We start from the raw sequence: 17918 nt of genomic DNA, 5'->3' as shown, positions 1-17918 counted from the left end.
GCATATTAAAGGCTAAATGCCCCAAAAATGATCTTTTAAAAAAAAAAAAAAGACAGATTAACATTTTTTTAATTGCTATAGAGGGAAAATTCTGTTAAACCAGATTACTATTATTAATTGTACAGGTTGACTGTCCTGTCAACAGGAGTAAACGTTTTTGAATGGGATTTATGGACAGATGTAGGTATTCTACTGTTGAATTCTACTACTAATTGAATATCCCCAAGAGGGAATAATAAAGTTCTTCTTCTGCAATAAAATCCTGGCTCTATACCGTAAGTGTAATAGCTAAAAGTACTCTTGAAGTTACGTTACCTATTACAGTTCATGTTTGTTGTTGCTCTACATTTAAACTATTAAAGTTACGTTACAACTAGACTGCACTGGTGGATTTATTCAAGTCTATACTATCGCGCTTTCTCGCGTTGGCAGTGTTTTGTCCCTAACTGCGAGCCGTAACATGTCTCTCCATAGCCACCGTAGGTCGTAACTGCGCATATGCTGGACATTCAAATGATTCGCGTGTTATCCTTATCTGGCAAATAATAGCATTTTATTTAGTCTTAAAGAGCGAGGAGGCTGTCACAATGTCTGTGCAATCAACAAATCCCAACAACCCGATTGTCTTCTTCGACATAACCATCGGAGGGCAGGTTAGTAGAAGAAAGAGTTTAGCTAACACCGACTGTACTTCCCAGCTAACTAACGTTAACGTTACCATATCTCGTCACTATAATGTCGTGTTTTCGTTAAAAGTTGTGATCCAGTGAACTAGCTAGCTACGTTTGTGGTATTAACACGTCTTCCTTTTAATACACATCTGATACACACACAAATGGGCAGATTCTGCATTTCTCTCACGGTTTATATTCTTGTAACGTTAAGTATCACGTTAGTAGGTCGAGGTGGCTACAGGGGACAAGCAGGTGGTGCTGGTGGAGTGACTGTTTGTTTTGTTTTTTTAAAGAAGGGTGGTGGAATGACTGCTGCTTAGATGCTATGCTTAGATGTCACGAAACACAAACAAGTTTGTAAAAAAATATGGGTAAAAAGGATTACTATTTCTAATTAAGCAGCTCACGTTTTTTATTTTTTTTGTGATAAATCGGAGGATTTGTTTTTCATTATTGTTGCTGGTATGCCTATACACATAAAAGCCTGTATTTTTGTTCCTTTTTATTTAAAAAAAGGTCGACCTTTGTAGGGATCCTTTGCATAATGGTGTCAGACACTTGGAACAATAATCTAAGCAAGCATGTCAGTGGTTAAAAACAGCACATTTTGTGGAGTTACATTACATTGCAGCTTGTTTTGATTTAATAGTGGATACATTTCAAAGATTGTTTATTCACATAAGTCAATTACACAAAACATAGGAAAATGTGCATGTAGCATTGTAGCATACGATTGTAGCCCTTTTAGGGTACCATGTATCCTCCTACCATTGGCCAAAAAGGTGCAATGCATATGGATTCCTAGCTTGATTATGATTTGCATTTGTTTCAGAATATTTAGACTGTAATCTTTAGTTATTGGTAGAATATTAGCTTTGGGCAGGTGACACTTTAATCTCCAAAACACATTGGCAGCAGCATACAGCGTGCTTCACAATACCTGCAACTGTTATTACTAAACCCGCACACTACTGTCCATTTATGCTGCTGTATGCTGCCCTATAAAAGCAGCAGTATTTCTTTTAGATTCACTTCCTCTATTGGGTACTCTACCTTGATTTCTGCTCATGTTTGGTGATAGTCTTCCTCTGATGGGGTGTTGTAGCACTCACAGTGGAAAAGGAGAAACTTGTTAAGGTGTAATAATCAGACCTCTGCAGTGAAAATGTATTACTTGCTTTGCCTTGAGCATATCTGCACGAATGGTCCTTTTTTTTGTTATTTTAAAAAATAGTCTGTGGAAATCAGTGAAGAAATATGTCAGTGAATGTTTGCAGCACATTTCTGTGAGTTAATATGGGCAGTGTGAGGAGTTTTGGGGATACTTGGTTCTTTTTCAAATTTAAAATCCACCAAAACTCGCAAGTGATTCCATCTGCGACCTGCAAGACCCCTTCGACTCTTGCAGTCTGCAGACAAACCCGTTTTAAAACTTTGTTGTGCTCTCACTCTCATATTGACACTGAAAACTTCAAGTTAGTACTTCTCTATACCCTGAAACACTCGTGACTTAAAAAAACGCGGATATGCGCATATCTCTCGAACCGTTAGTCCGATGGATTTCAAACTTGACAGGTGTCTTGCTACGGGCATGACGTTGTTTGGATTAGAAATGCAAAAGATATCGTTAAATATATAGGTAAAAGAAGCACACATTGGCTTTTGCTGCTCTAGCCGCTGGCCACTCCCCCTCTCACCCTGAGGACCAGAAACAAAATGTGCAAAATTACACTACTTTGGACTGTCTTTGACTTTGAATAAACAAACGACAATTCCCGAATTTAAGGATGTATCAGGGGCGGATCTACCGGGGTGGCATAGGGTGGCAAATGCCACCCTAAAAGAAAGCCTTGCCACCCCAGTTGGCAGCAACGAATTAAAAGTTACGGCCAATTTGACCATTTTACAAGCGTGAATCTCCAATGTCCGACTGCAGTCAGTCAAAAACTGTTTGCTTCCACCTCTCACACATCTGCCACTCATCACCTGTGTCTTACCTTAATGCCTGTCCTGTGATGAAGCCCCTTACTTCTATCATACTTCTATCTCCTGTTAAGTGAGATCACATTGCATGGTCACTTATTCCTAATATGAACTGTTTCACATGAAATCTCAAATGCAGGACATTGATTGCATGAGATTAAGTTTGTCTGTATGAGTTTGTAAATGGCAGCCTGTGCCCTTTTGTAGTGTGTACATACTATTTCTCACCAAACTGTGATAACTGTGATTAAATTCAGTGTATATATACGTCAAAAATTCCTGCCCCCCTCTCGCCACCCATAAATATTTTTCTAGATCCGCCCCTGCCACACAAAGCACAACCACAGACAACAAGTGCAGACAGAGTGTGATGCCAGTTATAGGCATGCTATCTATTTTATAAAATGAGACGTATCTGTATGTGTGTCCGTGTTTGGGGGAAGGTAACCTGCACATCAGCAGACACCACATGCAGAACGCTTTAGAACAGCGGGGGTACTCTTTTCCTGCTCTTGCATTAAGTTGCTGTGAGCTGGCAGAACATAATGTAATCTCTGAGATTATTCCTTCAGAGCGCTGTGCAATGCGAGAAAATCTGAGTTGAACCGGGCAGATACATCAGATTTCATCAGACTCACCCTGGGTCGGGTTAAGTCGCCAAAATAGGCTCGTTCGAGATGAACTGCGCCTCGCCTGTAAAGTAGAAGAGAGCAGGCGGCAGCAGCCGGGGGCGGTGACAAAAATCCGCTCTCAAGTCGGACAGTTTTCAAGCTGATTCCAGCAGCCTTCAGGCTGAACAGGAAGTGACATAAACACTGTGGTCCGATTCCGATTTAATAAAATGTTATCAGACCAATATATCTGCTCCTACACAGTCTCCAGTTGTTTTTCTTATGACAGAGAAGCTGTCAAAATGCTCTACATGCGATCTGTTGCTGATTTTAATTAACAACACACTGTAGGTGATCCGTAATCTGAACAGATTTAGTCTCTCTGACTTTTAAACACAACTATCAGCCACACAACATGTGTTCTGTACAGAATAAGCCTTTAAATCAGACAAATCGCAGTTAAAATCCCTCCGATTGAAAATCAATAAAAAGTTTATATAAAACGTCATCATGTTGAGTCGATTCTGAACCAATCAGCTGTTCGATCAGCTGAGAGGCCGGCGTTTCCCAGCATGCACTGGGTCCGCCTGCGTCCGCCTGGCTCTTGCAGTTGGTGAAAAGCATTAGGCTCGTTCGAGATGAGCCAGATCTGCGCAGAATCGATCACCGGCGATCGGCGCCCAATGCATGCCGGTTAGATTTGTGTCCGACTTGATCCCGACTTGCTCTGACGTCATGCACACGTGGGCAACGATAATCTCACGAGACCAAGGCGGCCGCAGTTCTGAGACGCAGGTAGCGCTGTTGCTTTTCACCGACTGCAAGAGCCAGGCGGACGCAGGTGGACCCAGTGCATGCTGGGAAACGCCGGCCTCTCAGCTGATCGAACAGCTGATTGGTTCAGAATCGACTCAACATGATGACGTTTTATATAAACTTTTTATTGATTTTCAATCGGAGGGATTTTAACTGCTATTTGTCTGATTTAAAGGCTTATTCTGTATAGAACACATGTTGTGTGGCTGATAGTTATGTTTAGAAGTCAGAGAGACTAAATCTGTTCAGATTACGGATCACCTACAGTCTGTTGTTTATTAAAATCAGCAACAGATCACATGTAGAGAATTTTGACAGCTACTCTGTCATAATAAAACCAACTGGAGACTGTGTAGGAGCTGATATATGGGTCTGATAACATTTTATTAAATCGGAATCGGACCCGACCGGACCACAGTGTTTGTGTCACTTCCTGTTCAGCCTGAAGGCTGCTGGAGTCAGCTGGAAAACTGTCCGACTTGAGAGCGGACTTTTGTCCCCGCCCCCGGCTGCTACCGCCTGCTCTTGTCTACTTTACAGGCGAGGCGCAGTTCATCTCGAACGAGCCTATTGACATATATATAATCGACCAATAGACCCCGTTGCTCTGGACGGAGACCAGTGAAGGCTATTAGAATCACTTTTCCGGTGATCTCTTGCTTTACTGCGCAGCTTCCAATTGAGAGAGACAACGTAAATGTGACGTGAGCAACGTGTCTGAAAGTTGTAAGTCTTCTGGTAGCTGTGCCAAGAGAAATCTCAATCATTCCCAATCTTACAGAGACGGAGAGTGTAGGTATATGTAAGGCGATAACATAAGCACAGGCCAATTATTGCTAACTAACATGCTAGTTAACAATAGTAATTAAACCTAAACAGCTAATGTAAGTCGAAACTGCCTGCGAGCTTCTCCTGTACTATACGGTAATTCCTCTACTGTGCGACAGTAAGTCACTTGGTTATGACACAATCGTTAGCCTATTTTTACAAAAACGTCTGCTACGGAGCCATAACGTGAGGTACAAGTTAGTGGAGCCTTTTATACATTGTTGTGTTTCTTTAGAAATAAACAATGGACAAATCAAATTTTTAAATGCTTCAGATGTAAAGTTATTCGCAGTCAAGTGACGTAAAAAAAATGGCGGTCAGTGGAATGCTAACAGGAGGTGATACCTTTGTAGCAACAAAATGGCGCCATCGAAGGTTCGAGTTCTGAAGTGAAGCTTACCCCCTTGGTGAAAAGCAACTGCGCTGCTGTCAGTACCCGATCCGTTCCACCGGCACGATCCGTTCTGCGCATGTGCAAGATGACACGTATGCCATGACGTAGGCGCAGATGATAATGCTGCGTTCATGCCACCTCGGAATAACAGGCACCGCCCCACTGGTTACGTTGTTTCTGACTAGCAGCATTCACATGGTCGGTGGCTGTCTGTCAGTACCCGATCCGTTCCACGCTAGCCTCCACCGGGATAGCTAACAGCTAATTCGGCTAACCGCTAGCCGACAGCTAGATTCAGTCTAAAATAACGCATGCGCAGAACGGCTCGTGCAGGCAGAGCGGACAGCTAGATTCAGTCTAAAATAACGTTGAGTCAAACTTAATGGGAAAAGCAGGCTACAGCTAAATTAAGACTTTACAGTAATAACAATAAAGACAAGTATTGAGTGATTGTATTTTAAATGAGCACAAGTAAAGTAGAACTGACGTAACAGCTGTTATATATGTTAACGTTTATTTTCAAGTTTTATTTTGAGGGTCTTTTAAAGTTTACATGCTGTCTCAGCTAGCAGTTAGCCGAATTAGCTGTTAGCTAAACTAACGTTAGCTTAACTGTGGAGGCTAACGGCAGACCGCTGCAATCAGCTAGCGGTTAGCCAAATTAACCGTTAGCTAAACTAACGTTAACTTCCCAGTGGAGGCTAACGGCAGACCGCTATAATCACCTAGCGGTCCGCCGAATTAACCGTTAGCTACCGCTATAATCACCTAGCGGTCTGCCGAATTAGCTATTAGCTAACTAACGTTAGCTGGAGGCTAGCGTGTGAACATCTTGCGCATGCGCAGAACGGATCGTGCAGGTGGAAGCGGTGCCGTTATTCCAAGGTGGTGGTGGAATGAACGCAGCATTATCATCTGCGCCTACGTCATGGCATATGTGTCATCTTGCACATGCGCAGAACGGATCGTGCCGGTGGAACGGATCGGGTACTGACAGCTACCTGTGTCTCAGAACTGCGGCCGCCTTGGTCTCGTGAGATTATCGTTGCCCACGTGTGCATGACGTCAGAGCAAGTCGGGATCAGGGATCAAGTCGGACACAAATCTAACCGGCATGCATTGGGCGGCGATCGCCGGTGATCGATTCTGCGCAGATCTGGCTCATCTCGAACGAGCCTATTAACCCTGCGAATCAAATCCATAATTCACCATTAACCGTCAAGCCACTAAACCTGTATGGAAATGAACACGTCTGCTGAAATGTTAAATTCGTTAACGATCCGACACGAGACAACTCTCTCTCTCTCTCTCTCTCTCTCTCTCTCTCTCTCTCTCTCTCTCTCTCTCTCTCTCTCTCTCTTTCTGACTGACACACATGCGTGGTCCGGTTCTGGTGGTTGATGAACGCAGATATGTGCTCATTAGTTCTCAGTTCTCAGGCTAATGTCTGATTACTCCACATTTTTATATAAAATAATAAATATTTTGTGATTGCATTCTGAATCTGCAGCGTTCTCTGTTAGTTAAATACAGTAGTAGGCTACAACAGTCTCTGATGTAGAAGTAGCCTACACTGTAAGTCAGTAGGCTATAAAGTGGAGTTGCATATTAAGTGGTTTGGGGTCCTTTTGTAAGTCATTTTGGGGTACCATTTGGTTTGGATGAATTCTACAAGCAGCAATACCACAGGCCAAGTAATTGCCCGTTCCAAACAGGCATGTTTTCAACGGGCACTGCACTAGTGCTTTTAAACAAGGGGTAGAAAAATACATGGTTCAGTGAAAGAAAAATGACAGAGTGTTTAGCGATATTTATTGAGAAGAATTTATACCTGGGTAAGGCAAGGCACCTTTATTTGTATAGCACATTTCAGCAACAGGGCAAGTCAAAGTGCTTTACATAAAACATTAAAGAGCAGTTAAAAACGATAAAAAAATTAAAAACATAAAATACGAGAATAAAAGTTACAGTGCAGTATAAGAAATTAACAATTATTTAGCTCACCTGGCAGAGGCCCAGGCCTTGACGCTGTGGCCGCAGGTTCGATTCTGACCTGCAGGCCTTTTCTGCATGTCATTCCCCCTCTCTCTCCCCTTTCATGTCTAAGCTGTCCTATCCAATTGGCCTAAATGCCAAAAAATAATCTTAAAAAAGGGAATAGATATAATGAGTCAATGTAGCATTCTAAAATGATCTTTTAGAAAAGGGCTGTATTACATACCTACATAAGCATCTAACACAGAATAAATGTACACAGGTGAACTATTCACAAATGCTAGCTCAAGTCTTTATTTGATTGTATCATGGGTTTCACTGCGATGGGTTAGTACGGTGGCCGGGAAGTGCAATGCAACATTACAAAGAATGAAACACTTTTACATTTTGGAAAACAAATTTACATTTTGGAAAACAAAATAACATTTTAGAAAACAAATTTACATTTTGGAAAACAAAATAACATTTTCGAAAACAAATTTACATTTTAGAAAACAAATTTACATTTTGGAAAACAAATTTACATTTTGGAAAACAAAATAACATTTTAGAAAACAAATTTACATTTTGGAAAACAAAATAACATTTTAGAAAACAAATTTACATTTTAGAAAACAAATTTACATTTTGGAAAACAAATTTACATTTTGGAAAACAAAATAACATTTTAGAAAACAAATTTACATTTTGGAAAACAAAATAACATTTTCGAAAACAAATTTACATTTTAGAAAACAAATTTACATTTTGGAAAACAAATTTACATTTTGGAAAACAAAATAACATTTTAGAAAACAAATTTACATTTTGGAAAACAAATTTACATTTTAGAAAAAATTTTACAAAATTTAATTTTGGAAAACAAAATAACTTTTTAGAAAACAAATTTACATTTTCGAAAACAAATTAACAAGATGCAAAACACTTTTACCAGTCCCAAACAAATTTACAAATGACAGATTCTTCACGGAAAGGGAATGTACACCACAATACGAAAGTGATGAGGTTTTGTATACATGTTCGTCGCCTTGACGCGACGTTATGGATCGAGCGCGTCAATAGAGCCGCCATCTTTGGAACACAGGGAGGCACTGCCTTATATACTGTCTATGGGCCGTCCTATAATGCATAACATCGTGCAAGTATGTAGGCAAAGGTCTAGGGAAATAAAATCACTATAAATCGCGTCAAAATCTCATGCGATGTTCTAGTTTTTTTTAAACAAAAAGACAAGAGACTAATTAATGTGTTAATACAAAGAATATTTATTATAATCAGTTCACAGATATGAGTACAAACGGAAACTTCACCCTTCTGAACTAAGAGGTTCTGCTTCAAAGTGAAGTTTAAACAGACTGAAATGTCCAGGCTCACTCCCCACTAATGATTCATTTATTTCTGCATGTATTTATTTATTTAACGGACTTTAAGTCGTGTTTCGTAGTCCCACAGTCAGAGTCCCGCCAGACTCCCTTTAGGAAACCTGTGATTTAAACTTCAGCAGGCTGTGACAGTCCGCTCCGTTTAGTCCTGGATCTGATTCTCCCGGGCTTCCCTTCCCTCCAGCGGGCGCAAACTACGGCCTGGGTCTCCAGCTGCGTGGTGTCGGTTTTGGCTCCCAGGAATGGGCAGTGAGCTCCAGGTCCTGCAGCTGCAGACGGACTCCGCTGCCCCCTGCGGTAACCCGATCCGCCGCGGCTGTCGATCGTTCCCTGTTTTTCCAATGTTTCCGTCAGGTCCCGCGTCATATAAAAACTCCAAAACACCGACCACCGTAAAGTCACCATAAACTTCATTCACGCCATATACTCACTCACAACAACACAAATTGACTGCGCGCACAACAACACCTCATCACTTCCGTTGTATGTGGTACATTCCCCTTTCCGTGAAGAATCTGTCATTTGTAAATTTGTTTCGGGACTGGTAAAAGTGTTTTGCATCTTGTTAATTTGTTTTCTAAAATGTAAATTTGTTTTCTAAAATGTAAATTTGTTTTCTAAAATGTTATTTTGTTTTCCAAAATGTAAATTTGTTTTCTAAAACGTAAATTTGTTTTCGAAAATGTTATTTTGTTTTCCAAAATGTAAATTTGTTTTCTAAAACGTAAATTTGTTTTCGAAAATGTTATTTTGTTTTCCAAAATGTAAATTTGTTTTCTAAAATGTTATTTTGTTTTCCAAAATGTAAATTTGTTTTCTAAAATATGTTATTTTGTTTTCCAAAATGTAAATTTGTTTTCTAAAATGTTATTTTGTTTTCCAAAATGTAAATTTGTTTTCCAAAATGTAAATTTGTTTTCCAAAATGTAAATTTGTTTTCCAAAATGTAAATTTGTTTTCCAAAATGTAAATTTGTCTCGAGCTTTGTAAAAGTGTTTCATTCTTTGTAATGTTGCATTGCACTTCCCGGCCACCGTAGGTTAGGGTTATTGTTGGCCTCTTTTTCTATTACACATCGAGAAGAGTTTTTCTCTTTCCTTTTGATGGGTTAAACCCATCTATAGGGAGTTGCTGCTGTCCTGTTCCTTTGCTCAAATGCCAGTAAACGTGCCACAAGCACACGTTTTCTGGGAGCCGGCTGTATGGTCCTTGCCCATTGCTCTTTGTCCAGAACACCAAACCCGTCAGGAAACTGTTGGTGCACTCCAACCACAGAACGTTAACAGTGATGTAGGAAGGTACTCCAAAGCCAAAGATCAGACAGGCCACAGACACAGCGAGATAAGGCATCCAAAATGCACCAAAGCTCAGTGTAAGGCTTGCCCACAGAGGCGGGCACGGTTGGATTGTCTCCTCCAGGTAATTATCCTCCAGGTAATTCTCGCCAATTTTTGTCTCTGTGCAGTTGTTTGAGGTAAACAACATCTTTCTCGGGTTGACTCGTTCTTTGCTCGCATCAGATAACCTCTCAGCCTTTTTCATCCACTGGGGAATCATTGACCAAAAGGGGAGCATTATACAAATTACCACTGTGGAAAGCCCCAAAATCATGTAGGTAAGCAGTGTAGACTCCTCTACTTCACACACTATAAACGTTATCCCTTTCTTATAATCCACTTCTATCAGATCAGAATTGACAGAACCAAAGGGGTTAATAACAGCTAGCATCCACACCAGCAATGTCAAAACCACATTCCTTAGGAATTTGCACAAGGCGCTCTGGTTGCCGAGGGAGGTATCTTCTAAACAGTAGTCCAATAAACCTAGACACATAATGGGCAGCGGGATTGCTCCATATGTCGCTGAGGCATTGGCCAAGAAGAAGCAGAGTGACACAAGATACCTTTCAGGCCCAAGAAACAACACGCTTGCTGTAAAAAACACCATCACCAAATCAGCCAAGATGATGGACAGGCTGCAAATGCTTAAAAAGGAGGTATTCAGCTTCCGGTAGCATAAGTAAAAGACCACTGCGTCCATTCCCAACTTGAAAAGCATGAGTATCAGATACTTGTCAGTGTTGTCTGTATAGCAGCCAGATGCCTCATCCCATTGCTTGACTACTGCCAGCATTTTGACGGTATAGCTAGTTTCCAGACACGGTGCAGACTCGGGCAGCATTCCTGTTATTGCAACAGTGCTCAGTGGTGCAGGAAGTGCTGTGATAGACAAGATAATATTGGTTAGAAACATTGGCTATACAAATGACAGACTGCAATTAATAATGTGGATGCATGAGTCCTCCACCTTTGGCTGGTCACGCATGAAGTAGCAAAAAATGGTTGAGTAGGTAACAGTGTTTTCTAATCTCATAATCATTTAGATAACAACTTTAGGGTTTCTCTCTCACACACACACACACACACACACACACACACACACACACACACACACACACACACACACACACACACACACACACACACACACACACACACACACATTCTGCCATTTAAAGAATGTAGCATTAACTCAACAAGTAAAATAAATAGAAAATAAAACGGTGTGAACCTCAGGTTTGTCCTAGTTCATTGAGTTTCAGTAGATCTCCTGTCAGGCCCTGAATCCTTTATGAAGACTCGTTTATGAGGTGTACGTTGTTAGGTGCAGCAGTTCTCTTTGAGGCAGCTCTTTAGAGCTCCACCTTACCATTTTCAATGCAAACAAATGATGGGACACACCTTCTGTGTCTGCAAAGAAGCCTGCTTGTTTTCCCTCGCATACTGTATTCCCCGAAGGTGACTGCCTCTTGTTATGTCGATTTGCATTTCCTGTAACAGGTAACCCAGACTGGAAATATAATCAAATTGTTAGTTGAAAACCACACCCTGTGTCTGGTTTTGTTCACCTGCACCAGATCTATACCGGATCTATACAAACTACAATTACAGACAGTACTATATAGAAGGAAACCTAATCACATCACAGAGCCCTGAGGTTGCATCCTAGAAATACTTGCCTAACCTGATTGTAACAAAAACAGCTCTTGTACCACACATACCATACCAGAAACACTAACAGTCAGTTTTTTATGTTTGCAGAAATACTTAAATGCAGTTAACTAAGGGGTAGAAGTTAAAAGGAATGCAATAATTCCTCAATGAGTAAAACCATGTAATTTTGATATTTCATCAGAAATAGAATTATTTATTTTTACAATATCAATTGGCTCAGAACATTTGCCTAAAAATGTAATTTGATGACATACAAAAGTGTCTCCTACGCATGGCATCCTAGGTATGAGGTAGCTGCAGGTGAGTTAAAGAAGGTGTGGTAGATGTGGTTGTCAGTGTTCCTGGAGTTTGTACTGTTGAACATGATAGTTAAGTGAAACCATTGGCCTTGTAACTAAATCAGTTTAGTGCATTCTTATCATCTTCTCTACAGTGTTGGTGGAGGGGTTAGACGGAGCCCCGAGGAGATACTACTTTCATATCTTGCTAGCTTTACAGCATAACCAACCCTGCCTTTTTAAAGAAATCTAAAGTGATCTTTAGAAATAATTTTAAATGTGACCCCTTTATTCCAGCATCACAACAAAAGTAGTTCAACAAATGCATTCATTAAGGTTAGGCTGTTTTACCTGCTGTTGTTTTTAGGCACGTCAGATTCCAGCTAGAAAAAAAACCCTTAGCAGATTCAATATTTTGGGGTTTGTTCAGTACCAACACTTAGCTTTGGTATTCTTAATTTAAACTAAAAACGTATAGTATAGTCTAAATGGCACAGACAGGAGACCTAATGGCTGATTTGTTTACTGTGAGTCGTCCGCGTTGACCGAAGCGAGAGTTGTGCAGTGATGTCACAGGGACAAAAACGCTCTTTTGACAACAGCACAATGTTTGTTCTCACACACTGATACAGACATGCAGACATTGCTGTAGCAGTCGGACACTTGCATGTCCCTCTGGGTTGGGAGGCCTGGGTTGACAGACTCCTATGCTACCAAACGCACACAAAGCTTGTATAGGCGATTAATGTCTCATGCTTCAAGATTGTGGCTATTAATAGCCGCTTTCCGACCAAGTAGTTACAGGAACGTAGTTATAGGATTGAGTCCACTTCTAAACAGATCTACTACTATTTTTATTTTTTTTTTAAAGTCAGCATTTGAATAGTATTGATTTTTTTACTAATCGAATTATATTCGACTTTTGGAATTCGTTCCAACAGCCCTAGTCCAAATGCATCTTGAGTGACCATTTGTGATCGGATCTCTCTTCCCTGCTCTATGAGGCCAAACTGTTTGTCCAATCTTTTAAGTTGTATATGTTTCTGTCTATCGTATTATCTCTTTGTTTTGTGTGTTTACCCAAAGTTTTCTCAACTGTTTGTCAGGATGTCGGACGGATGAAGATCGAGCTGTTTGCCGATGTGGTTCCAAAGACGGCCGAGAATTTCCGGTAAGGAGAGAGTCTGCATCACATGGGCTGTTTTGAAAAGTTTGAGAGAAAAGCGAGATCCCAGGTATATATGTCAACAATGAAGATGTTACTTACACTCTTATTATCTGTTACAGGCAGTTCTGCACTGGAGAGTTCAGGTAAGGGCTGTATTCTTTGATGGTACACAAACACGACTTCACATGAAAATGAGGAAACCTGTTTCCCTCAGAATAAGGGCTAAGGAGAAACAACACGAAACCTGATTATTTGGCCACATATATGTTTTATCAGGTCTCTAAAGGGTATTTATATGGGTGCATAACAAAGAGCCAAGACAGGGACAGTATTGCTGTGGCAGGAGCGCAGCAGGATGAAAGAAAAGATCATTACCTGGAGATGTGTCTCCTTGAATTTTTAAAATAATACAAATCAAGATAAGTTTATCATATCTGTTAAATTCAAATGCATATTTGCACTAAGAAAAACGATGTCCTCTGACTGTCCAGATGCTCTGCATTCTTTCAACATGTGTCATAGCCAACACTTAACGTTTGCCAATTATCAGCCAAAACCACACCTTGAGTGTCAGTACAATCTGTTCCATAACCTGCTGTGAGAAGCTCAATTCCTAAACCCTGAACACAGAAGTAAAATCTTGTAGTACAGTACAGTGTGATTGTCTTTACTGCCAACCTCATTTTGTTCTCAAACTTCTTACAGAAAGGATGGAGTCCCCATTGGTTTCAAAGGTTGCACATTCCACAGGTACACAATGTGGCGGCTTGATTTTTCTATAGCTCACAATATACTTGGATGTTGTTTATTAATATGTTTTTATTATTTCAAGTAGAAACCCACACATGGCTTTTAGAGTTGTTGTTGTCCATAGTCAGCCTTGGCCTTCAGGCTGTTTATGTCTTAATATTTATAGTTCTAGAGGCATAGTTACTCATAATTAGGAAATGGACCCACAATGAAATAATAGAACTTGGATGAGCCATTAAAAGTTTGTTTTTGAAATGAAAGTGATTCTAGTTATGCTGACCTTTTTGAAATCCAGGATAGGCACCTAATGTTGGCTCATGAGCTTCTACTACAGCAAATCCCATCGGTAGCATCAAAGTGCCTACAATCATATTAAACTACACCTTTAAGGGTATTATGTTACGTTTTATATAGTGTTTGTTCATTCATATGCACTATCTAGAATACATACATTAAAGGTTCTGTAGGTACATTTTATTTAAAAAATAACTGTCACTCTATCCTGACTGTAGCACATGAAACAGATCATCTGTGTGAAAACGTAATGTTCCTCTATGTCCTCCTAGTGGCAAGTTTCCACCACAATGTCAATGACTGCTCGTGATCAAACTGTCAAACTAGGCAGCGCTGATCAAATATAAATCAAATGAGACTTTGTGACCAAGTTGAGCCAAAACTACACCTCATTTTACAGCTAAACAGTACACTAAAATATGTTTCTGAAGACATTTTAGGCTAGAAATAGGCAAAGCCCAAACCGAATCTTGATTCATATTTGGTCAGTGCTGCGTAGTTTGAAAGTTTGATCGGAGTCATTGACACTGCGTTCGACACTCCTCTTCTCTAGTCTCGCTTTGCCAGACCCTTCTCCAAAGCGCTGGGGAGGAGGGTCTGGCTTGTTCACACCGCATTCCGGGATGGGGGAAAAAAAACCCGCTCTGGTTTATTGGCATTGGACAGTAAGTATAGCTAGCTGTCTCAATTTACCATGCAGAGATCTGAGGAGCAGTTAACCACAGTCCTCATAAATTGACCGGAGTTTAAAATTCCAACTCAAAGAAAGTGGAAGAAACCGGACATCGGTGAAAAGACATGCATCCGGCGGAATTTCCTATGGCACCGGAGCAATCCCGGAAGTGGAACGTCGTGGATATAGATATTACATCAGCAATTTTTGTTTCTTTTTAACAATAAAAAAAAAAAAGAAAAAAAAAAAAAATTAAAAAAAATTTTTTAAAAAAAAAAAAATTGGGGGGGTGTGTGTGTTTTTTTTTTTTTTTTTTTTTTTTTTTTTTTTTTTTTTTTTTTTTTTTTTTTTTTTTTTTTTTTTTTTTTTTTTTTTTTTTTTTTTTTTTTTAAAAAAAAAAATTTTTATTAAATAAATAAAAAAAATATTTTTATAAAAAATTTTTAAAAAAAAAAAATAATTTTTTTTTTTTTTATAAAAAATTATTAAAAAATAATAAATAAAAAAAAAATTTAAAAAATTTTTTTTTTTTAAAAATATACTAAAATTAAAAATAATATTGACTGTACTGATGTTTTCATTGTTAATTGGCAGGGTGATCAAAGACTTTATGATACAAGGAGGGGACTTTGTAAATGTAAGTATATGCATGAAAAAGAAAAAAGTGCTTTCTTTGAGTGCTAAACCTCACCTGAATGGATTAAAAAGGTGAAATGCAAATTGAAGTGGAGAAGTATGGAAAGCAACAGTAATCTCTGATTTAGTCGTTTTCCACCTGGTGGTCTTGTTGTGAATTACAGCACATCTAAAGTTATAGCTTTCTCTTTCTACTTTGTGAGCCCTATCATGTACTGTTTTTGTCTCTTTGTGAAGGGGGATGGAACTGGGATCTGCAGCATCTACAGAGGTCCATTTGCAGATGAAAACTTCAAAATGAAGCACAGTGCGCCTGGTCTTCTTGCCATGGTATGTATGTAGCTCAATGCTTAGATCAGGAAAGGGTCTCTTTTCTTTAACTTCATTCAGATGTTGTAATTCCTGCAACAACAAAAATTCATATCCTATATTGTACTGTATACAATATTTGATTAATCCAAATATTGATTAATCCACTCAAAGTGGATTGACCCTAACCAATATAGATATTTTAGATAGATTTTTAAAACTGCCATTCTTCCTTAATAATGTTTGTCTTACTCAGGCAAACAGTGGGCCTGGGACAAATGGTTGTCAGTTCTTCATTACCTGTGTTAAATGTGACTGGTTAGATGGAAAGCATGTCGTTTTTGGTGAGTAAGGCTATGATATTTATTGTGCATTCATATTTCATTTGGAGTGCTACTTAAATGTGTCCATGTGCCAGAGTTAAACTGTTTTGTTCACTACTGTTTCAGGAAAAGTGGTCGATGGTTTGCTGATCATGAGAAAAATTGAGGTAAAAACCTATTGTAATATTAATATTTTGGTGTCAATGGCTAGAATTGTGACATACCACAGATATTGATGAAAATAAGAAGCTGTCACTCACCACTGGGTGATGAACAATTGTCCAACATGTTTAAAGTGACTACTTTTGTGTACTGACTCGTAACTTCCCCCAAATTATTTTCACTCATTTCTCAAATCAATTTTTAAAGAGAACTACGTACGTATTTTACAATATTTGTTAAATGCTTGTTTTTCCTTTTTAACGTTCACTGTCCTGCACATTTTCATCTCCACAGTTAAACGTTTAAAATGTTTAAAACTTCATACATATTTCAAAGCAACCCAATCATTGACACTTGCAGTACATTCATCTTGCTTATTATTAATCTGCATCATGTTTATGTAATAAGTAATCAGACTATTGATTTTGTGCATAAATCCATGTGGATCATTTTAGTTGAGTGTAATGTTTACATGATTACATTTGTGCTCCTTCCTGTCTACAGAATGTTCCTACTGGACCCAACAACAAGCCCAAGCTCCCAATCCTCATTGCACAGTGTGGAGAGATGTAATCCATCAGTCTCACAACACCATGCAAGAACTATTCAACCTCTGTATACATGATACATATTGATATTTTTTTTCCCTGTATGGATGCCTTCTCCTATAATGCACATTGAAGGGCATTATCAAGTTCAGCAGTACATCATTTTGGTCTGTTTTCAAATTAATTTAGCAAAACTTCATGTTCAACACTGTTGTTGATTTTCCGAGTCCAAATGGAGACAATTTGTGTATCCTGTTATAGACAAATGAGAAAATGTGACTTTTTGAAGCCTGAAGAAAGAATGCTTGTCATGTGAAACATTCTCATTCCTATTTCAGCCACACTGTGTATCATTAATGATCAATAAATTGTTTTACATTTTTATAAACCTTTGGAGGAGATCTATTTTGTTTGAAAAGAGCTGTTTACATTTGTAAATGGCATCAGACTTTTAATCTTTGGGTTGTTATATTTCCAATATTAAGTTAAGATGTAGTAAAAAATTATATACTATTTAAAGTATGAATGTGTAATTATTTTTGACTTTAAGTTCACTGTAGTAGCAAGCAATTTTAATTGCTACCAGCTTCCCAAAAAATATGTATGTATTACAATGCTAACGGTAGGAGTGTAAAACGAACTACAAGTGAGTTACAAAAATCTGCAGTCTGTCAGGCCCATTTTATTTTCATATTTTAATCTATCATTTTATCCATTTAACGCGTATTTAAAAACTATAGTTTCAAACCAATGTTTTAAAATCGCTCTGATTTCATCTCTGCATTTAATAATGTATAAGAACACTGTATACCAAGTGTAATATGGCAGCGTTTATGAGCTTATTTCCCCCTCTTCATGTTTGAGTTGTGCAGAGATGTAAATTTGGACTCTGACGTGATTTTGGGTTATACAATCAACTTCAGAGCCATGAAGCAAAGGAGGGAAACACTATGGTGAAAGGCACAAACCCAAGTGCCAAGCAATCCTCTGCTGAACTTATGGCTACCTCTTCTTATCCCAGCCATCCATACAAATCCAAACCAACAGACCCCCTCCCCCATCCACACTCTACCTCTTCGG

General features: G+C 39.0%; 2 protein-coding genes across 2 annotated transcripts; one reads left to right on the top strand and one right to left on the bottom strand.

The window, feature by feature from the left end:
- The first annotated feature begins 460 nt into the window (after window positions 1-460).
- Window positions 461-17226, top strand: ppih (peptidylprolyl isomerase H (cyclophilin H)). The gene is made up of 9 exons (XM_039799752.1): window positions 461-653; window positions 13082-13146; window positions 13263-13286; window positions 13849-13893; window positions 15455-15497; window positions 15734-15826; window positions 16062-16149; window positions 16255-16295; window positions 16795-17226. The coding sequence occupies exons 1-9, from the start codon at window positions 588-590 to the stop codon at window positions 16861-16863; spliced, it is 534 nt and encodes a 177-aa protein (XP_039655686.1). The 5' UTR covers window positions 461-587; the 3' UTR covers window positions 16864-17226.
- si:dkeyp-100a1.6 (probable G-protein coupled receptor 160) lies at window positions 9666-11374 on the bottom strand. The gene is made up of 2 exons (XM_039799751.1): window positions 11255-11374; window positions 9666-10902 (listed from the first exon to the last, which is right to left on the bottom strand). The coding sequence occupies exon 2, from the start codon at window positions 10862-10864 to the stop codon at window positions 9752-9754; it is 1113 nt and encodes a 370-aa protein (XP_039655685.1). The 5' UTR covers window positions 10865-10902; window positions 11255-11374; the 3' UTR covers window positions 9666-9751.
- Window positions 17227-17918: the final 692 nt, after the last annotated feature.

This window comes from Perca fluviatilis, chromosome 5 (genome assembly GCF_010015445.1).
Source record: "Perca fluviatilis chromosome 5, GENO_Pfluv_1.0, whole genome shotgun sequence".
NCBI lineage: Eukaryota > Metazoa > Chordata > Actinopteri > Perciformes > Percidae > Perca > Perca fluviatilis.
The sequence above is the reverse complement of the archived record's forward strand: the minus strand, read 5'-3'. Positions and strand labels throughout refer to the sequence as shown.